At 44.6% G+C, this 22,983-nt stretch overlaps 1 protein-coding gene across 1 annotated transcript in view; it reads left to right on the plus strand.

Moving 5' to 3' along the window:
- Window positions 1-22,983, plus strand: part of LOC139677320 (transcription initiation factor TFIID subunit 4-like) — a 156,050-nt gene that overhangs the window by 42,715 nt on the left and 90,352 nt on the right. Inside the window, exon 10 of the mRNA XM_071567169.1 lies at window positions 9,077-9,246. Within this exon, the coding sequence (XP_071423270.1) occupies window positions 9,077-9,246 (170 nt within the window). The remainder of the gene's footprint in view (window positions 1-9,076; window positions 9,247-22,983) is intronic.

A 22,983-nucleotide genomic window follows, 5' to 3' on the forward strand; every position in this document is an offset into this window, starting at 1 on the left:
AAATTTCTTGTTGCTGAATATTTCAGAGAGAACTACAGACAGCCCCAGTTAGCTGCTTTTTCAACTATGTTAATACTTGAGGATGGAAATTGGAATTTTTATGGATTTTTCTGTTTGTTTTTCAAGCAGAGCTCCAGACTTTTCAAACCTGCTTTTCCTGGCCATAATAGTCTGTTGTCTAGTGGTTTATTTTCACTTTTAAAAATAAAAGTTTGATATCATAACCCTAATAAAATGCCTCAAAATGCAATGATGTTACATCCAATAATGGGCAAAGCAACCTGCCCTTTAAAGGAGTGATAGGAATCTAATGTAGCTGTTAAATGGACAGGTTAAAAGTTTTCATCTCAAAATGGTATGTGACAGAACCTTTCACTGTAAGTTTCTTTGGTTTTGCAAATAAACACAAGGTGACCATGTATTTTTTCCAAATATTTCAAAATAAAGGAAAATCCTGACCATAAATGTGGCATGTTCTGTCTTCTCATTTGCCTCTCAGGGAGAGGATTCCACACAGACTGAAAATGGTGTGACAAAGCAGTTCTAGGGAGAAATTCCCAATTAAAGCTTGAACATCAGAATAAGCATTCTAATTAATGTGTAAATAGGATTTAGGCCTTTATAAATATATGGTAATAGTGGCTATTACAGTAATTTCACGTCACTCTTTATATCCAAGGTATTGTTGATCTCTGATTGTGTGTCCTGTGGATTTGCAGCCTTTCTCAGTCTTCATGTGTGATGGGACTGTCCCTTGTAAGAGAGAGGGGAACCAGTACTGTGATATCATCTCAGTTGTTTTATATGTTCTTCTGGCTGGCTGGGGAGCAGGTCAGTGTAGCAGTTCTGAGATAGCACTGGCTCCAGTCTCACAGAGTGCATGAGGAGGAAAAACAGTGGCAGTTGTGCAGTTGAGATTGAATTGTACAGTTGAGATTGTTCATAAAGAAAATGCTGCCAGATTTTTATTATGGCTTGTCTTGCTTTAAACAGGATCTTTGGAACATTTTACATTTTACTTTGGCTTTTCTTGATTATTTTCAGATAAGATTTTTTTTTTTATTTTGTAATTGCCTGAGTGTTTTTAATGAAGGAGGAGGGGGAGAGGTGTTACATGAGGCTGAGTATGGGAGGAAGATGTGGACTCTTGGACTAGTTTAGGATGGAGCTTGTGTTTGGAGGGAGTTTGGGAACCCAGACTGTCTTCTTAAAAACATGCATGTTGGAATGTTAGATTTATCCCATGAGACTCAGAATATAATTCAGGACAAACCAGAAGTATTTACTGAAACAGTAGAATGAGTACAGGCACAATAATATATGCCAAGAAACATGAAATTGTTAAATACTGTGTTCTGATGGAAAGGGAAAGATAGACAGTAATCATCAATCCAGGCAACCACTGGATGGCATCTTTGTTCCACAGAATGACTCCTGAAAACTCACTCATTGGGCTTAAAAGTTCACTTTTATAGGAAATTGTTTGGTGAGAATGGCAGCCCTCTTTATATATAAAAGTGTGTGTTTCAGTATCCAAAACTCAGGGTTTTTTTCATGATTAGGTTCTTCAAAGTAAAAAAGGTCTTGTCAGACTGAAAAGATTGTAGTTCCAGCTAAACATTTCTTATTTGTCTTCCATGTAATACTTTAAAAAAAGAAGTATTTGCAGATAGTAGGTTGCAAGGATGGAAGGAAATGATTCTGTCCAGGAGTTCCCATGGTACTCTTTATCAGAACAGAAGGAATAGCACTTAGAATCTCACTGAAATCCTGATTTGTGCTGAAATTAACTGTCTGGTTTTTATTTCAGAAAACACTTGTTTGTTTCTAATGTGGTTGCAGATCTTTAAGTAAAAATTGGAGTAGCTAAACTGCTGAGCAGAAGGAAGGTAAAAGATTACTGGACTTTCTTCAGCTCTTAAATAAAAGGAGAGATAAGTATGAACTTCACTTAAAAATTGTGTTCTTGAAGTCAAGACTGATGTCTTGGCTTCTAATTTTTAATGGATAATGGCTTGATGGAGGTGAAAATACTTCTGTCCTGGCAGCCTGATGGGGATTGCTGCTGTGCAGGCTGTGCCAGGCTGTGATGGGCACTGGTGGGGGCTGTGCAGGGAATGCACAGGGATGTGCTCAGGGAGTGTGTTCAGGGCTGTGTCTGCTCAGGGAGTGTGTCCCAGGGCTGTGTGTGCTCAGTGAGTGTGTTCCAGGGCTGTGTGTGCTCAGGGAGTGTGTTCAGGGCTATGTGTGCTCATGAAGTGTGTTCAGGGCTGTGTGTGCTCAGGAAGTGTGTTCCAGGGCTGTGTGTGCTCAGTGAGTGTGTTCAGGGCTATGTGTGCTCATGAAGTGTGTTCAGGGCTGTGTGTGCTCAGTGAGTGTGTTCAGGGCTGTGTGTGCTCAGTGAGTGTGTTCAGGGCTGTGTGTGCTCAGGGAGTGTGTTCAGGGCTGTGTGTGCTCACTGAGTGTGTTCCAGGGCTGTGTGTGCTCAGTGAGTGTGTTCAGGGCTGTGTGTTCCAGGGCTGTGTGTGCTCAGTGAGTGTGTTCCAGGGCTGTGTGTGCTCAGGGAGTGTGTTCAGGGCTGTGTGTGCTCAGGGAGTGTGTTCAGGGCTGTGTGTGCTCACTGAGTGTGTTCCAGGGCTGTGTGTGCTCAGTGAGTGTGTTCAGGGCTGTGTGTTCCAGGGCTGTGTGTGCTCAGTGAGTGTGTTCCAGGGCTGTGTGTGCTCAGTGAGTGTGTTCCAGGGCTGTGTGTGCTCAGTGAGTGTGTTCAGGGCTGTGTGTGCTCATGAAGTGTGTTCCAGGGCTGTGTGTGCTCAGTGAGTGTGTTCAGGGCTGTGTGTGCTCAGGGAGTGTGTTCAGGGCTGTGTGTGCTCAGGGAGTGTGTTCAGGGCTGTGTGTGCTCACTGAGTGTGTCCCAGGGCTGTGTGTGCTCACTGAGTGTGTCCCAGGGCTGTGTGTGCTCAGTGAGTGTGTTCAGGGCTGTGTGTGCTCACTGAGTGTGTTCAGGGCTGTGTGTGCTCACTGAGTGTGTTCCAGGGCTGTGTGTGCTCAGTGAGTGTGTTCAGGGCTGTGTGTGCTCAGGGAGTGTGTTCAGGGCTGTGTGTGCTCACTGAGTGTGTTCCAGGGCTGTGTGTGCTCAGTGAGTGTGTTCAGGGCTGTGTGTGCTCACTGAGTGTGTTCCAGGGCTGTGTGTGCTCAGGGAGTGTGTTCAGGGCTGTGTGTGCTCAGTGAGTGTGTTCAGGGCTGTGTGTGCTCAGGGAGTGTGTTCCAGGGCTGTGTGTGCTCAGTGAGTGTGTTCAGGGCTGTGTGTGCTCAGTGAGTGTGTTCCAGGGCTGTGTGTGCTCAGTGAGTGTGTTCCGGGCTGTGTGTGCTCAGTGAGTGTGTTCAGGGCTGTGTGTGCTCAGGGAGTGTGTTCAGGGCTGTGTGTGCTCAGGGAGTGTGTTCAGGGCTGTGTGTCCTCAGGGAGTGTGTTCCAGGGCTGTGTGTCCTCAGGGAGTGTGTTCCAGGGCTGTGTGTGCTCACTGAGTGTGTTCCAGGGCTGTGTGTGCTCAGGGAGTGTGTTCCAGGGCTGTGTGTGCTCAGGGAGTGTGTTCCAGGGCTGTGTGTGCTCAGGGAGTGTGTTCAGGGCTGTGTGTGCTCAGTGTGTTCAGGGCTGTGTGTGCTCATTGAGTGTGTCCCAGGGCTTTGTGTGCTCAGTGAGTGTGTTCAGGGCTGTGTGTGCTCAGTGAGTGTGTTCCAGGGCTGTGTGTGCTCAGTGAGTGTGTTCCAGGGCTGTGTGTGCTCAGTGAGTGTGTTCCAGTGCTGTGTGTGCTCAGTGAGTGTTCCAGGGCTGTGTGTGCTCAGGGAGTGTGTTCCAGGGCTGTGTGTGCTCAGTGAGTGTGTTCCAGGGCTGTGTGTGCTCAGTGAGTGTGTTCCAGGGCTGTGTGTGCTCAGTGAGTGTGTTCCAGGGCTGTGTGTGCTCAGTGAGTGTGTTCCAGGGCTGTGTGTGCTCAGTGAGTGTGTTCCAGGGCTGTGTGTGCTCAGTGAGTGTGTTCCAGGGCTGTGTGTGCTCAGGGAGTGTGTCCCAGGGCTGTGTGTGCTCAGTGAGTGTGTTCAGGGCTGTGTGTGCTCAGGGAGTGTGTCCCAGGGCTGTGTGTGCTCAGTGAGTGTGTTCAGGGCTGTGTGTGCTCAGTGAGTGTTCCAGGGCTGTGTGTGCTCAGGGAGTGTGTTCAGGGCTGTGTGTGCTCACTGAGTGTGTTCAGGGCTGTGTGTGCTCAGTGAGTGTGTTCCAGGGCTGAGTAGGGAATGCACAGGAATGTGATCAGGGAGTTTGTTCCCAGGACACTCCAAGACCTCGTGCTGCACCAGCTTTGAAATTCTGGATTCAAGGCCCTTTCCCCAAAGCTTCCACTGCCTTACATAGTACAGAGTTTGTGTTCTGAGAACCACCTTGGTACAGTTGGGCTTGGCCTCCCTAGTCCTGGGTGATTCTCACTCTGTTTTAAGCATTGAGGGTTTTACCCCCACATTTTCACCTGTGGGGTTACAAACTGTTGGACTGGTCATTGAGTGTTGGGCTGCTGGGTTTGCGTGGCCAAGTTGGTGCTGGGGCTGTGCCTGGTTGGAGCACCACGTAGAGCCCATGGAGCCTGAGCAGGAGCTCTGCTGTGGACAGGGACTGGGAGAACTGGCAAAGTGGAGCCTGGACAAGGGGAGCTCTGGGGTGGCCTTCCCGTGCTTCAAGGGGCTACAAGAAAGATGGAGAGGGACTATTGACAAGTACCTGGAGGGACAGGACAAGGGGAATGGCTTCCCAGTGCCAGACGGCAGGGTTAGATGGGATATTGGGGAGGAATCCTTCCCTGTGAGGGTAGGCAGGCCCTGGCACAGGTGCCCAGAGAAGCTGTGGCTGCCCCAGCCCTGGGAATGTCCAAGGCCAGGCTGGACAGGGCTTGGAGCAGCCTGGGCTGGTGGGAGGTGTCCCTGCCCATTGCAGAGGGTGGCACTAAATGAGCTGTAAGGTTCCTTTCAACCCATTCCATTTTGCAACACTGTTCTCAGGAATTTAATTTTAAGAGAAGGAATCAGGTGCTCAACACTCATGGGAAGTAAGAGAAGGTCATTTGTGGAGTGTTTTTCTGACAATCATTGTAAAATTTTCCAGTTCCTGCCTCAAGTGTCCAGCACATTTCTGCAGGTTCACACCAACGAAAATCCCTTCTTGACTTTCTCCACAAAAGAAAACAAAACCAGTATCTGACAAAGCTCAGTTGTCTTCCACCAAAGTTGGCTGCTCTAGTGCAGATAACAGGGAAAGTATGGGAGGACAGGGAGGACCAAGATTATGGATTTCTGGATTTCATTCCTTTATGCCAGACCTCACGTGCAGCTTTTGGTTTTTACTGTAGACATTAAGCTTGTCACAAGTGACAGAGTACTCTGGGGTGCATAGAACAACCTCTGTGCATTTTGTAAAAAATATTTTAAGCTTTTGTTTGTTTACTTTATACAGTAGTAGGAGTCTGGACTTGGGTGTATGTAGTTCTTTTCCATATATATATTCACAAAGGTTGTGTAACCACTCCTGGAATATGTTGAAATGCAGTGTTTGTGTCAGTCACAGCCCCAGAACAGAATGTGCTGAATACAGATGGCTGTTTCCACAGCTCTGAGTCATTCCTGGTGGAGGGAGGAGGTGAGAGATGCTGGGGAGATACAGGTGTGGAAACTTTAATTCATTGGTACTTTCTCAGGCTGTTGGGAAGGATATTGCAGGGTCAAAACTGGCCTGGGATGTGCTATCCTCTTCTCAAATGCAGCTCGTTTTCCTCAAACTTGTTGGCACATTCAGCTGAGTTTTGTGTGTTGCCAGAGGAAGTACCAGCACACACTCAAAGTGTGGAACCCAGGCTTACCTGTGACCCCCCAGGGACAAAGAATCTTCCCTGGCTGTTGCTGAAAATGCCTTGGTGCCCATTTTGGTAGGAACTTGTGAAACAGTGCAGGGTTACAAATCCATGGGTTTGCTTTTCATTTCCCATGGGTTAGTTGTTTTACCATTTTACTCCTAGTTTTCATGGTAAAAGAGACTATCCAAATGCTCTGTTGTTAATGCTGATCATTGCCTTTGGTTTCCTGACCACCCTGGGTTTGCTGATACCACTGACTGTGTCACACCACCTGTGAACACTCCAATTGTCCTCCTGAAGTGTTCCTGTTGTGTTCAGAGAAACACTTGGAAATTCTGACAGTGGATCCACTTCCACTGGTTAGGAGTGCCTGAGAGTGGCCCGGCCCTGGGCCCGTGGTGGGGTCTTTGCTGTTGGAGGAGCACATGATGCACACAGTGGATGTATCGCACACAGGGAATGTATCACACACAGTGGATGTATCGCACACAGTGGATGTATCGCACACAGTGAATGTATCGCGCACAGGGAATGTATCGCACACCGGGAATGTATCGCACACAGTGAATGTATCGCACACAGTGGATTTATCGCACACAGTGGATGTATCGCACACAGGGAATGTATCGCACACCGGGAATGTATCGCACACAGGGAATGTATCGCACACAGTGGATGTATCGCACACAGGGAATGTATCGCACACAGTGGATGTATCGCACTCAGTGAATGTATCGCACACAGTGAATGTATCGCACACAGTGAATGTATCGCACACAGGGAATGTATCGCACACAGTGGATGTATCGCACACAGGGAATGTATCGCACACCGGGAATGTATCGCACACAGTGAATGTATCGCACTCAGGGAATGTATCGCACTCAGGGAATGTATCGCACACAGGGAATGTATCGCACTCAGGGAATGTATCGCACACAGGGAATGTATCGCACACAGGGAATGTATCGCACACAGTGGATGTATCGCACTCAGGGAATGTATCGCACTCAGGGAATGTATCGCACACAGGGAATGTATCGCACACAGGGAATGTATCGCACACAGGGAATGTATCGCACACAGGGAATGTATCGCACACAGTGGATGTATCGCACACAGGGAATGTATCGCACACAGTGGATGTATCGCACACAGGGAATGTATCGCACACAGTGAATGTATCGCACACAGGGAATGTATCGCACACAGGGAATGTATCACACACAGTGGATGTATCGCACTCAGGGAATGTATCGCACTCAGGGAATGTATCGCACACAGGGAATGTATCGCACACAGTGGATGTATCGCACACAGGGAATGTATCGCACACAGGGAATGTATCGCACACAGTGGATGTATCGCACACAGTGAATGTATCGCACACAGTGGATGTATCGCACACAGGGAATGTATCGCACACAGGGAATGTATCGCACACAGTGGATGTATCGCACACAGGGAATGTATCACACACAGGGAATGTATCGCACACAGTGGATGTATCGCACACAGGGAATGTATCGCACACAGTGGATGTATCGCACACAGGGAATGTATCGCACACAGTGAATGTATCGCACACAGGGAATGTATCGCACACAGGGAATGTATCACACACAGTGGATGTATCGCACTCAGGGAATGTATCGCACTCAGGGAATGTATCGCACACAGGGAATGTATCGCACACAGTGGATGTATCGCACACAGTGGATGTATCGCACACAGGGAATGTATCGCACACAGGGAATGTATCGCACACAGTGGATGTATCGCACACAGTGAATGTATCGCACACAGTGGATGTATCGCACACAGGGAATGTATCGCACACAGGGAATGTATCGCACTCAGTGGATGTATCGCACACAGTGAATGTATCGCACACAGTGGATGTATCGCACACAGGGAATGTATCACACACAGGGAATGTATCACACACAGGGAATGTATCGCACACAGTGAATGTATCGCACACAGTGGATGTATCGCACACAGGGAATGTATCACACACAGGGAATGTATCACACACAGGGAATGTATCGCACACAGTGGATGTATCGCACACAGTGGATGTATCGCACACAGGGAATGTATCGCACACAGGGAATGTATCACACACAGTGGATGTATCGCACACAGTGGATGTATCGCACACAGTGGATGTATCGCACACAGGGAATGTATCACACACAGTGAATGTATCGCACACAGGGAATGTATCGCACTCAGGGAATGTATCACACACAGGGAATGTATCGCACACAGGGAATGTATCGCACACAGGGAATGTATCGCACTCAGGGAATGTATCGCACTCAGTGAATGTATCGCACACCGGGAATGTATCGCACTCAGTGAATGTATCGCACACAGTGAATGTATCGCACACAGTGAATGTATCGCACTCAGTGAATGTATCACACACAGTGGATGTATCGCACACAGTGGATGTATCACACACAGTGGATGTATCGCACACAGTGGATGTATCGCACACAGTGAATGTATCACACACAGTGAATGTATCGCACACAGGGAATGTATCGCACACAGGGAATGTATCACACACAGTGGATGTATCGCACACAGTGAATGTATCGCACACAGGGAATGTATCGCACACAGGGAATGTATCGCACACAGGGAATGTATCACACACAGGGAATGTATCGCACACAGGGAATGTATCACACACAGTGAATGTATCGCACACAGGGAATGTATCGCACACAGGGAATGTATCACACACAGTGAATGTATCGCACACAGGGAATGTATCGCACACAGGGAATGTATCGCACACCGGGAATGTATCGCACACCGGGAATGTATCGCACACAGGGAATGTATCGCACACAGTGGATGTATCGCACTCAGTGAATGTATCGCACTCAGTGAATGTATCGCACACCGGGAATGTATCGCACACAGTGGATGTATCGCACACCGGGAATGTATCGCACACAGTGGATGTATCGCACACAGGGAATGTATCGCACACAGTGAATGTATCGCACACCGGGAATGTATCGCACACAGGGAATGTATCGCACACAGGGAATGTATCGCGCACAGGGAATGTATCGCACACAGGGAATGTATCGCACACAGTGGATGTATCGCACTCAGTGAATGTATCAGACGCAAAATTATTTTTCTTTGGCTTTTCTGTTCCCTTGCAGAGATGACGATGACATCAATGATGTTGCCTCTATGGCTGGGGTTAATCTCAGTGAGGAAAGTGCCCGGATCTTGGCCACCAACTCAGACCTGGTTGGGACGCAGCCACAGCCCTGTAAGGACGAGCCCTTCCTTGCTGCTCTCCCTCTCCATAAGCGCATTCTTGACACGGGTGAGAAGCACCTCCTTTCCTCCTGGTACAGTTCCCTCCAGAACACTCTTGACTCTGAGCAACACAATATGCTTAGCACTTAAGATTGTTTTTTAAGCATTTGGTTACTTAATCTTGTATTACTAAACTTTCAAGGTTTATGTGATAAAAGTGTCTTACCTTGAGTTGGAAAATAAAAAATGAGCATGCTGGTGCTTTTAAACTTCATGCTTTCCCCCTGTTTTTTATATCCAAGGATCTCAAAGCTCTTTACAAACATTAATTATTTCTCACAATGCTCCTTCATGTTTTGCACATAAGAAGATTGAAACAGAGAGGTAAAGTAAGTAGTACAGGTCACAGAGGACACCTGTGAATAACATTTGACAGAATGTGGAAGTTTCCTGTCAGGATTTTTTTCCCCCACATAAACCAGTTATTCAGTTCTTACCACCTGCATCTATTTAAGTTCATGGTGATTTTCTTACAGCACTTTTTCACAAAGCTATTTATTTATCATGGCAAAAAGGTGTATTTATTTATTCTGCAGCTTGGAAATGGAAGTTAAAAATTTTAGTAGAGTAACCTCAAAATCAGTGATGTTTTAAGGTTAGGATGTGTGCTTAGAATGTATTTTATATTCCATACTTCGTTAATATCCTCTGTATGTTCTAGCACTGAAATGTGTATTTTTCAGCATAATTCTGGTAATGTTTTCACTGCCATCAGTGTCTTAAGATACGAAGCTCAAATTGTTCAGGAGTGTAAATCATCTATTTCTTTCAGACCTATGTTGGAGGATCTAGTTCTTTCAGACCTAAATTTTGGAGGATCTAGTTCTTTCAAAGATAAGAGCAGAATCTTGTTGCAGATCAGTACAGTTGCCTCTTTTAAGTGATTTGATTGCTTCTGAAATGTTATCTGTGTTTATATTCATTGAATTAATGGGAGCCTTTTATATTGCAGTTGCAGGCAAGGTCTCCATTGCCTCATTGTCAGCCTTCACTCTTGCACTTTCCTAATGCCCTCCTGAGCTCCCCTTCAGAGCAGGGAGTTGTTTGGCTGCAGTTCCCACGTTGGGCTGATGTGATGATGGGATTTGGGATGTGGTCTGGGAAAGCTGGGCAGCCTTTCAGGACCTGCCCTCCTACTGCAGGGTCTTCAGGAGCTGTCAGAGAAACTGGTGTGAGGGATACAGGTGTCAAAACCAGAAAGGGAACAGGCATAAAACTGTTAAAAAGAATGGGAAATCAGTAATGAATTTGCCACATAAGCCTTAATGAACTGTCTGGGTGTAACAATTGCTGGCCAACATGGAGCTGTAATTACAAGTGCAGGACTTACAGGAATCTGTACATACTTCAAGAGCCACAGAACCCATCACACTATTCATCACTGCCTTTTGGGGTTTGCTCCTCTGAGGAACAAATCCCTATGGCTGTTTGGGAAGCTTTATTGGCTTTGATAATTGAAATGAAACTTTGAAAGCTTTTAAAAGCAGCTGCAGGGATTTACTTTTCAGAAACAGTGAATCCAGAGGAGCGGCCACTCCTAGTGATCTCCTGCAGCCACTTTTAGAGCTTTATTTTGGCTTTACTTGAAGCCTTTTATAGTTTTGAAAGTGGCTGTGGGGTTCACAAGTGGCTCCTATCTGGGATCTATGGCTCTTGAGGAAGGAATTCCTTCAGCTGATTTTGAAGTTTTAGAAGCTTGGTTTGCACTGTGTGTGGCCAGATTTGTTGTTTGCTTAGGACCACACACAAATTTAGTAGTTTGTGCTACTGGGCACTTAAAATAACAGCATTGTAAGCTCATGACAGAGCTCAGCCTTGCCTTGTGTGGCTGTGTGTGGACACACCAGGGCTGAGCAAAGCTCTGTGAGGTTCTCAGGCACTTTGGGAAAACATGGGTCATGTGAGTCCTCATTCTTCTCTTTCCATTGTGCCCATTGACAAATGAGATAAACCACATTGTTTCTTCTTACTTTTACCTGAATGTGACTCAAACAGATGTTATTTAGACCCTTGGATCTATTCATATTTAATCACTTCAGTTTTAGGGCAGGTTTTTAATGTTTTACTAAAAGAGAGATTTGTGGTATGTACAGTATTAGGAAACTGCTCTTCTCTCTTTTCTCAGAAGCCAGATCTTTCAAGTTTTCTGTAATATTAATCTCCTCCTCTCTTTTCTGAGTAAGAGCTCAGTGGTGTTCCCCAAAGGCTGTTTCAGAGATTGTGCTTCCATTCACCAGAGTGGGAATACAAACTGCTAAAGTGGGAGCAGATGCTCTTCAGGCTTTGGCAGTCACCACCAGCCAGATGCCTCAGAGTTAGAGTGGAAGAGCTTTCCTAATATATTCTGTGTTCTTATCTCTGCTTTAACTTGGCACTGTTATCAGCCAAAGTTTATTTTAAATCTAAGTGACTAATATTGATCCTTTTAAATGGAAGAAGTTACTGAAAGGTAATGCATGCAGAGATAATATTCCTGCCCTTCCCACGTGCTTCCTTATCCAGTTTTGTATCTTTGGGCTGGCAATCATTGCCATTTGTTCCTGGAGGAAGGCAGGGCTGGGACTGTTTCAGGTCTGTGATGCAAAATCAAGAGTGGGTATTTCTCGGCAGGTAATGTATTTCTTTTGCCATTCCATTCAGGATCATAAAACTTCAAACCCTGATCTTCCTACACGACAGCACAATGAAAGGTGTGCAAAGGGTTGTGAGGCTTTTGTTTCTCTTTTTGGGAGTTGAGAGGCAGAGGTTGGTACTCATCCTGCATGTGCCTGCAAACTCTTAGACCTTTCTAGGTCTTTAACCTTGTTATGGAATGAGTTGTATTTCTTCAAAGGGCAAATGAGCTGATTAGACCCTCACAAATAAATAATGTGGCAAATCTTGGCTTTTCCATGTGGTTTTGTGGGAATGAAACAAGAGAAATAAGCTTAATTTGTAATTATGTCACTTTTGCTCATTCCTGAGCTCTCTCTTGCTGCTAAGGATGCTGTGTTGGGTTTTAGAAGCTGGTTTTTGGCAGTCTGAGTTTTCCTTGTGTATCGAATGGGACATAAAGCAGGTTGTTCTAATTGTGACAGTTTTGTCTAGTTTGTAACCATCTTGTGACAAGACAGACTCTTTGGCTCAGGAATGACTTGATACAGATTGTTTCTGAGCACAGGTAGGAATTAGGCTGCATTTTATATTAAATATTAGTGAAAGGTTGCAGGATGTAGCAAAGGACAGGATAACAGATAATCCTTTTTATAATGCCTGGTAACAATCCATGGGAAAAGGGCACAGCTCTCTTGGGTGCTTTGCTGAGATCTTTTGGCTGGGAATTTTTGGTGGTCTCTAGAACCTTCACTCAGGGTTCCAAAAATCTGCTTTATGTTTTGTTGTCAGCAGAGCATCATGGAATCCTCACAGGCTTATTATTAACCCCCACAGCTCTCAGTTCTGATTCTTCTGCAACCAGATGATGCCATTTGGATTTTATTGTCTGTCCCCAAAACATCACAACTTGGTGTGAATCTTAACCATAAATTAACTGTCTTAATGCAAGACTGATGAAGGAGAAGTTTGGCTTGCTGTCTCCTTTGGCTCAGATTGTTTCTTTCTCTTCACTTTCAATGGTTCTTCACTCAATTTTTCTACCCCACTTTTATTGTTACAGAGCACTGGCTGAGTGGAATAAATGCAAATGTGCCACACTAGAGATGTGGGACTGGTTTGTCCATATTGAGTACATTTTAACTGTCCATCCTTTATCTTCAAGTTATTTAAACTTAAATATGATAAAATTTATTGGAGCATCATCAATTATATATTTTTTCATATTCATTCAGAGTTTTTTTACATCTGCATAAAGAAACCAAACTTTCTAAAGCATGATTTTGCAAAATACAATATTTGTTTGTTATCTGGCACTGCTATGAATTTCCTCTGGAAAAAGTCTGTTACATTGACAACATAGCAGATATCTGCAATATTTCCTACCCCAGAGTTAGAACTGGATTCTCCTGCTTCATACAAGCAGATTTTTAGTGTAGAACACACAGAGTGGTGCATGTTAAATATTATGAAAATGGGCTGATGAATCCCAAGTCTCCTCGTCCAGTAGTTCAGAGACCTTCATGCTTCCTTAAACAGTTTCAGAGGAGCTTGGCTTGGGAGAATTAAGCCACTGTCTCTATCAATGCAACAGTTGTAGGGTTAGGCTCAGCTTAATTTATAGATTTACCTTGTTGTTATTTTACATGTAAAATATATTTTAATAAATATATATTTCTGTCTGATAAAATACTGATCATTGTTCTGTCTTGATTCTTTCTTTGTTTAGCCACACTTGAATTGCATGTCTGCCATAAAACTGCATGTTAAACCCTACAGAAATAGCTGAGCTGTGTTTTCTGGGTTTTGGAGTGCAGTCAATCTACAGTGTGGCATCACAGTGGCAGCAGTTGTATGCATAGGTATATGTTTTAAATAAATAATTTGAATACTCTAGAAGGCACTTTATATTGTTAAACCATGGTACAAGTGATTGGGGTACCCTTGGTGGGACAGCCAGGAGGTTTAGAGCCTCTAGTTAAAGCATTTGGTACCAGCTCAGTGAGTCTTTCCCAGTTTGTTGTCAACGTTGTGTTGCTGTTTGAATGAGATGAGCCTGCCCTGTTTGGGATTGCTCTTCCATACACAGAGCAGCTCTGCCATGAAAGTGTGTTTATTTCCCTGGCTGCTTTGCTTTGGAGGGTTTCTGTGGCTGCTCCCACTGCAGGGCTTGTGGGCTCTGGAATCCTGAGCTCTCCAGTTCTCTGGGAATGGAACTTTGGGTTTCACTGCACTTTCTGTTGATGTGACTTTGTCGTTTTCATTGCTGACTTTTAACATTTTATCCACAAGTTGATTTGTCTTCCAACTGAAGTGTTTAATGCCATTTTGCCCTCAGCATCTCTGTCAGGATGGTCTCTCTGAGTGCCTGTGGACATGGCTCTGGCTGTGCCTGGGGCTGCTCTAACATGGACCTGCTCCTGAGTGTGGCATTGTCCTAATCACATGCTTAGTCCACTTGAACTGTACCTGGAGTGGTGTTCTCTGTGATCCTGCTTTTGTCAGGAAAACAGTGATGTCTAATCCAAATTGCAGTTTCTGTGCCTGCCAAAGGCACTGACTGGCCCTGGTTCCTGCAGGCTTCAGTCTGTCCATGCAGAGTGTGGAGATGTATCTGCACTCTGACACCTGGAATAGCTCTGAGTTAGGGCTTTTTCCTTTAGCATCAAACAAGCAATTTGCTAGAAATTGTATTTGGATTGGAAGGTGTGCACTCCTCCCAGTCTTCTAACCAATGTCCATGGTTATGATAATTTAGTTTTTATGTTGAGATTGGAGTTTATGGCACATGTTCAACAGAGAATCTGGTTTTATATTCCAACTTAATCAATTGCTGATGTTACAACTTTATAAGCCAATTATGTGTTATTTACATTTGTTATTTCCTTTTCAAAAAGGTGGGAGTACATTCCCATCTTAGTATCAGCAGCAGTGTTGCCAAATAAACATAACCAGGAAGTACTTCAGCACAATGTTAAACATCCTGTTGTTCTTTCTTCAATAGGTCCATGCTTAGACTTCCTGTTTTACAAGATGTCCCAACATGTGTTGGAATGGTAACTTCAGTACCACCTGAGAGCTTGGAGTCTGCCTTTCTGTGAAAGGTAGGGCAGCTTCTGTTCACTGCTTTGTGTATTCCCACCAAGGTTTTCTTTTTATTCATCTTATTGGTTCTGCAACACCACAGAAGTTGAGCTGTGCTTTTGGCAGTGGCACCTTCAGGTGGCAGAGCTGATGTTATTTCATCAAGCAGTAATTTCTCAAATATCATTAGTTTAGTTATGCTTAAACTGTGGTTATTTATGAAGAAAATGATGCTGTTTCCTCAGGCATCATTTTCAAAGGTTTTGCTCCAGTTGAACTGAGACCATGACCATGCTACTTGCTCTTAGAAATATTTGGAGACTTCAGGCTTTGTTTGCACCATAATAATTTTGTTTTCACCAGTTTTTCATTCTGCTTTGTGAATGTAGTGAAAGAGCCATCTTTAAAAGGTCTTGCTGTGTCTGGAAGGCAGTTCTGGCCTTCAGGGCCTACCAAAATATGTTACCCAGCCTCAGAATAAGTTTGGATCTGGGAATTGAATGGCTTAAATCTCTTGGTCTCTGCAAAGGAGAGTAAAATTAAGGTCATCATTCTGTGGAGATTCATTTATAAAGTCCATCTCCTAAAGAGATTTCTGGTAATAAATATTGGATGTAAAATAAGAACAATAAAAAGAAAACCTTAGAGAACCATTCAATATTGCAATAAAGCTGACTTACCTTATCCCTGTAGGCAAACTCCATGCTCTGGAGGTGGTGCCAATGTCCCCAAAGCTCAACACATGTTGGAACATCTTTGTGGAGGAGGAAGTCACTGATCAGTGAGCAGCATCTTCAAGGATCGTTTAAGGGGGAAAAACAAAAAAGGTAATATTTTTTAAAATATGTTGCAATGATTGTTCATTATGTTTATTTGGCAATCCTGCTGCTCATACTAAGGCTGTAGTCTTTTCATTTCTTAAAATTACTGAGAAACTTCATAAACTTCCCTTCAATCTTTCCTTCTCCCCTGAGTTTGAATTGCATTTATTATTCTCCTTCATATGGCTGAGCCTGCTGCAAACAAACCAGATTCTGCTGGGACTCCTTGGCAACTTGACCCTTTGTTCAGTGGTTATAACACAGAGAGGGTTGGTCTGTTTTGCAGTCCCTGGTGGTAAATAAGTCAGAGCCAAATGCTGAACAAAGACACTGTACTGGTAATGAAAGGGTGTTTGTTATGAAGGAAGGAGCTGCACCACAATGTTGTGCCAGATGAGGTACCACCATCTGTTCTTGCACGGGGATGTGGAAGTGAAACTTCAATATTAACTGTCTAAACTAAAGCTGTTTTGACAAAATCAAGTGGCCATGTCTGACCTGGATAAACGTGGATGATCTGCTGGTGCCCTGTTTGGTATTAGTGAATGTGGCACAGAGTCCTCATCTTGGCAGTTTTCTCCTAATCCTGGGCATGCACAGATGAAGGTGCTGACATTTTGAAGTTCAGGTTATGGTCTTCCTTCCTTTATAATTTCCTGGGGTTTGTGCATGTCCTCTCTGTCTGACATGTCCATCCCACCTCCTTAAGATGGAGCCTCAGGGTTAGCTGCTCTGCCTGGCATGAGACTTGCAGTGGACAACAGGTTACAGTGTCAGAGAGGTGGTTTCTCCAGGAAAAAAAAGATTGCCAGAACATCAGGATTTGCTTTAAAAGAACAGAATCATACAGGCAAGTTCTTACAGCTGGTGTTTCTTTCAGTCCTGTGGATGTGGTGGAGGGTGTGCTCTGTTCCTGTGAGGGCTGTGTAGGATGCTGCCATCTGTTTGTCATCTCTGTCCCCACCTCTGTCTCACCTGATGGACTGTCATAATCATGTACTTTTTTTATCTAAGCCTGAGGTCCTGCAGTGGTTTAGTACCTTGAACTTAGCTCAAGAAACACATTTTTCTAGTCTACATGAAAACAGAGAGGGGATGAATCCCCATCTAACCACTCTGTTGTTTTCTTCAGAACTCCTCCTGGTGTCACTGCCAGATCAGTTCTTCCTGATCTGCTCCCTGTGACAATCTCTTTTGATTTGACTCTGCAGTGAGTAACCAAGCACAAGGGTGCACTGGGGCATGTACTGTTATTCATAAAAATACTGAACATATTTTCCAGTTCTCTACAGTCACTCTGTGTTTATTCTTGAATGTTCCTGAATGTCTTTGGAAACACTTATTAATGTTGTATTTTTGTTTTGGGAAAACTAAGATGAAGAGAAAAAGGAATCATATAACTATAATCTGTGTGTTCTAATTTGACTTGTTGAGACCTGCTCTGTTTCAGTTCTCATCCCTCCTGTCCTCTGCATTTTCCTCACACTGTTCCCTTGCTGCAGCACAGGTTACTGGGATTGTAGGATGTGGATCTGGATGTGGTTCTCAAAGACTCTTTGACCTTCAGTGCCTCCTTTTTAACAGCCTCAGCATCCTCCCTTCTCTTAGAATACACACATCAAATGGCACAAAATTAATCTTAAAGATGAATTATTCCAAGAAAAGGAATTAAGGATATTGTCTTTCCTTAACACGTTGAGATTTTGATTTCTTCTAAAAGAAATTAGGTAACATACAACTGAGTTGCAGAAGAGAACAAGGAAAAGATTAGTTGTAGTATTTTCTGTTTCTTCAGAGTGTGCATTCTGTCTGTCCTCTCTGATGAAGCTGCAAGGCCTCCCTGCAGCCTGAGTGCCAGTTTCTCCTCTCCTGGATGCCCAGTTTAAATGTGGGTGCTCCCTGGTTTGTGCCAACCCCTGCCCTTTGCCAGGCCTCACATGCCTGTGTTTTTGGGGACTGGCTTGGTTCTGTTAGACACAAACCACCAAGGGTAATAAAAAGGCTCCTCAGGGGTGATTAATAGCTACCTTTCAGCTGTTTAATTATCAAGCTCAGAGACAGAGTTTTGGGAACTGGATTGTCTGGTTAGATGTGCTTTGGGACAGAGCTCTTCTCAAAGTAGTTTTTTTTATTTGCCAAACAATATGAATTGTGTGAGTTCCCAGACTTACCCCCTGGTTGAGGCTTCTTAGGGAAGTGAAGGCGTTTTTTTGGTCAGTCTTAAATGTCTTTCATCAAAAAACACCAGTTCTATAGTTTAAAGTAGGATTCTTGAGAAATTCTCTCTCTACTTTATGAATTTTTTTGTCTTGCCCCAAATCCTTCTGACTTGCATATAAAGGCTTTGAATCAGCACACAGACCAAGATCAGACATTTTGGCCAGGGCTACACTTGGATTTTGGATGGAAACTGCTATTTCTCTGGCTCTGTTGTGTTAAAATAACTACACCAATGTGACCCTCTAGAACTGAGCTATTTTTCTGGTTTGCCCTTGACAAGAATAAAGGGTATTAAACAAAATTAGAAGGTAAAAGTTCCAAAGAAGCAAAAAGGTTGCTTTTGCCAGGTGGGTGATTACATTGTGGAACTCTTGGGTTTAGGATGTTTCAGGTTCAAAAGACTACTTGAAAAATTAGTGGGAAAAACATTCCATCTGGACCTAATGGACAGATAAGATGCTGTAACTTAGGGCAGACTGAGGCTGTGTTTTGGTGCACAGTTTGCACCACCCACCCTTTTAATGCTCCTCTGGCAGGATCTCCCACTGCTGGGAGGAGAAAGGGTGATGGACTGTGTTATCACTGTAGCTTTCCTTAACTTTTTATGCACTTTTATAAATACATAACTCTTATAATATAGTTTGTACTGAATAAATTAAATCCACTACAGGGCATGAAATACACTTTATGTGTGGTTTTGTGCCAGTGCATTGACACTACAGAGCTTGAGTCTTGGTCGAATCTTACTTTGCTGAATTAGTTTGGTTGGCATTTAGTTTGGAGGGAGCAAGAGGAGAAGAGAATATTAAAAATTGTGTAGTGTTTATTCAGCATTTTTATTCTTTTAGCTTACATTGCAGTGCTATGATTGGTTATTTTTTCCCTGCTGTGTCTGGCACTGAAAATGGCAACGTATCTTGAGGATTTTAATGTGCAAGTTTGGATTTAGTACATTATTAAAAAAACCCTGATGTTTCTCAGTTTGACAAGATGCTTCCCGGGCAATCATCTCAAGGTGGGTAGTTCTGAAGCAGTGTAGGACAAAGGCTCCACCAGCAAGGTGGGAGTTCTCAGGAAGGTTGTCCACTCTCATCCAGGAGCTGGCTCATGACTGAGTTCTTATCCTGTGAGAGGAGGAATGGGGTTTTCCAAACAAGCTTGCTGAAGGAATTCATGGAGGGCCTTCCATTGTGTTGTAAATAACATGGAGTGATAAGAAGCCATTCTTTCTAAGGAATTAACTCCCTGAGAAGGTGAACTGCAGGTGCAGTGTTGGACAGAACTGGCTCACAGAACCCTTCCCTCTGCAGGTCAGGGCTGGGCTGGGGCTGGGCTGTGTCTGTCCCTCCCTGCTCATGGCTGCCCAGTGCCAGAGCCCTTGGCACAGCTCTGCCCACTGTGGCAGGAGACACTCCCTGGTCTGGGCTCCCCAAACCCGCCCCAGGCTGCAGGTTCCTCAGAGCTGCTGCTCCAGCAGCTGCATGTGGGTTTGTGAGGGTACCAACTCACCTTCTGTGGTTTCTCCTCTCTCCATCCTGTCTCCCAGCTCCAGGCAGGCTTGACAGGACAGCAAGTCAACGTTGATTAAATTATTTATGAACTTAGTGAGTAAGACCTAAAGTGAAGCTTTTATTTAAGGGACTGAAGCCAGAAAATTGCAGCTAAAATTATCACTCTGTTTCTTTTGCCTGGGCTCACTAGGTTATCTTGCAGCCCTAGGAGTCTCTAATCTCAGTCATCATCAGAACCAGGAGTTGCTGTTTGCACTCTCACACTGTTTAACGAGCTCTGCCCAAAGTTTTTAGTACTGCAAGTCTGTCTGGGGCTCTGGTATCCCCCCAGCACAACCCCAGGCTGTTCTGTGCCCAACCAACCTCCTCAGTTCTTTCCTTTCCTGTGTCCCATCCCTCATTCTCTGGTTTAATATTTAAGGTTGGGATTTTCCCTTAGAGCAGCAGGAGTGCAGTGTTGGTGGGTTACCTTGCAGGCTGAGGCCTCTGCTCTGTGGAAGGTGTGGCGTGTTCTGAAGTTCCACCTGGTGAGGTTGGGGGGAGTAGGTTCAATAATTGCCATTTCCACTTCTCAGGATGACAGTGGTCCTTGGTACACAGAGTTGTGTCCCCTCTGTGTTTGGTCAGCCTGATAGTTAAATAGGGCTGCTCAGTTCAGGATTATGGATTCACCAGTCACACAAAGCACCCCTTGCTTTCTGCTGCTTTCTGTGTCTTGGGATACACAGGTACTGCTTATCTGCTTTTAGAGGGTGAACTGTGCTTCCCTTCACCCCAATTTTTTAGCTTGTAGTTTCCAGAGTCCCTGTATATTGCTAAGTCTTGAATAGTGTCTCCTTAACTTAAATGTTGTATTTGATGGCATGTAATTGCTCAGAGATTAAGGTGTTTCACTGCTGACACCTGCAGCAGAACCATCAAATCATCATTTTCCCTTATGCTGTTGAAATGAAGGACTACAATTTATTAAAGAATTGAATAGTTTGAGGGCTGCAGAAATTCAAGCGTTAATGTTTCCAATACATTGTTTTTCCTGATGGGAAGGATTGCAGGGGACTGGAGCCTGTGGAATTGGTGGCTGTGTTGGGGTGGCAGAGGAAGGGCTGGAGCTGTGACATTGGTGGCTGTGGTGGGGTGGCAGAGGAAGGGCTGGAGCTGTGACATTGGTGGCTGTGTTGGGGTGGCAGAGGAAGGGCTGGAGCTGTGACATTGGTGGCTGTGGTGGGATAGCAGATGAAGGGGCTGGAGCTGTGACATTGGTGGCTGTGTTGAGGTGGCAGATGAAGGGGCTGGAGCTGTGACATTGGTGGCTGTGTTGGGGTGGCAGAGGAAGGGCTGGAGCTGTGACATTGGTGGCTGTGATGGGACAGCAGATGAAGGGGCTGGAGCTGTGACATTGGTGGCTGTGTTGGGGTGGCAGAGGAAGGGCTGGAGCTGTGACATTGGTGGCTGTGTTGGGGTGGCAGAGGAAGGGCTGGAGCTGTGACATTGGTGGCTGTGTTGGGGTGGCAGAGGAAGGGCTGGAGCTGTGACATTGGTGGTGGCTGTGTTGGGGTGGCAGAGGAAGGGCTGGAGCTGTGACATTGGTGGCTGTGTTGGGGTGGCAGAGGAAGGGCTGGAGCTGTGACATTGGTGGCTGTGTTGGGGTGGCAGAGGAAGGGCTGGAGCTGTGACATTGGTGGCTGTGTTGGGGTGGCAGAGGAAGGGCTGGAGCTGTGACATTGGTGGCTGTGGTGGGATAGCAGATGAAGGGGCTGGAGCTGTGACATTGGTGGCGGTGTTGGGGTGGCAGAGGAAGGGCTGGAGCTGTGACATTGGTGGCTGTGTTGGGGAGGAGCCCGTGTCTGCATGTGCAACCCAGGCCTCAGCCCAGCCCTTGGCAGGGTGAGGGAGGTGGGCAGGTGGGACCGGGTGCTGCTTTGCTGCTTTTTCTGGAGCTGCTGCTGCTGGGTGAGGTTAAAGGAAAGCTCTAATAGTGTCAGCTCCCAGGGGGATGGACCTGTGTTTGTTTTGCAGTGTGCAAGCCAGCTGTTCAGAGGGCTGGTTCCTGCTGCATCTTGGGCCAACACTTTCTGCACAGAATGTGAAGTTTAAGAAGCTGCTCCTGGTGTCAGGGTGATAGGAGTGAGTGTTTCTGCATTGCTGGCTGACCTGTGGTTAGGGCAGACAGACACTAATTATGCACCCCCATGTTTCTGTTGAAGGACAAGACAAACTCAAGCCCTAAATAGATGCTGTTTAACTGTTTAAAGCCAATTCTTCAAGGTTTTTCTGTTTTAAGTGTAAACGTAAAGAGATTTTATACAGGCACTCAATAATTTATCACATCAATAATCAGAGTCAGACCTGATGTTTTGCAAATAATTTTTTTTGTCTCTGATCTCAATGCTGTCAGTCCTCTTAAAGTATAAATTATTGAAGTAACTTTTTGATTCTTTGAAAGCTTATCTGCAAAGACAGTATTTTTCTTCTGCTTCTCAAATAGGGCAGTACCCTCCTTATGATTTGTTTCAGTTTTTGATCAATAAAATATAATTAAACTTTTAAAGTGCAGGAAAGCCAGTACCTTTCGGATAACTAAGCAGATGAGAGCAGACTGTTCACTTCTTGGGACCTGAAAAGTTTTCAATTACAAGGTTTAGATGCTTTTATGTTTGTAAAAAACAGTCTTGTGCTACTGACACACATGCCAATACCAGAATAATATTGCTGAATGCTCTTTCCCTCAAGGTTTTTGGAACTTACATACAAGTTCTGACTTTATAGAAACTCTGTTGCAATATCTCAAACTTCTAAATATAATATAGTTTATTTGTAACAAAATATTCTAACACTTAGGCTTCTTGCATGGTCTCATGCAGTGCAGATCTTTATTAACTTGTGATTGAACCAGGGTTTGCAATTAAAGCTTCCAAACATGTAATTAAGCATTAGCATGTAGGCAGACTGTTATATTGTTCTGTAATGCTTGGTAGATTCAGAATTTGGACTTTAGGGGTGTTAATTTGTGCCTTTTATTTTTTATATGGTACAGTGTGACTCAGGAGATGCTTTGGTAAATCTGATGCCTCTGAGGGGGGGTGTTTTAACCACGTTCTGCCACAAAGAATTGAGATGTTCAGGCAACCAGCCCTCAGTTCTTGATGGTCTCTACAGCTCTGGTGAAATACAGATCAGCAAGAACACTTGAATAAAGAGCATGACCTGAGTTGTATCTTTAAAAATATCAAACCTCAGAATCCAGTGGAGACACAGAGCATTGCTTTGCTGCAGCTCCTCCTTTGCTGTTAACCTTGAGCATGTTTTTCTCATAGCTCCAGGGGAAGTGAAAAATTACGTTGCTGAAGTAATTTAAAAGACCTGAAGCATATACTTGTTATCTAAAATCTCTAAATTTAGCAAATGTATTACTTAAAGGCAAACAACTTTTTTCAAATCACACAAATCATGATGTCTTTGGTCACAAGACTGTAAGTTAAGACTCTGCCACGTCATCAAACTTAAAGCACATTGAGG

The sequence above is a fragment of the Pithys albifrons genome, chromosome 12, assembly GCF_047495875.1.
Source record: "Pithys albifrons albifrons isolate INPA30051 chromosome 12, PitAlb_v1, whole genome shotgun sequence".
In the NCBI taxonomy this organism is placed as follows: Eukaryota; Metazoa; Chordata; class Aves; order Passeriformes; family Thamnophilidae; genus Pithys; species Pithys albifrons.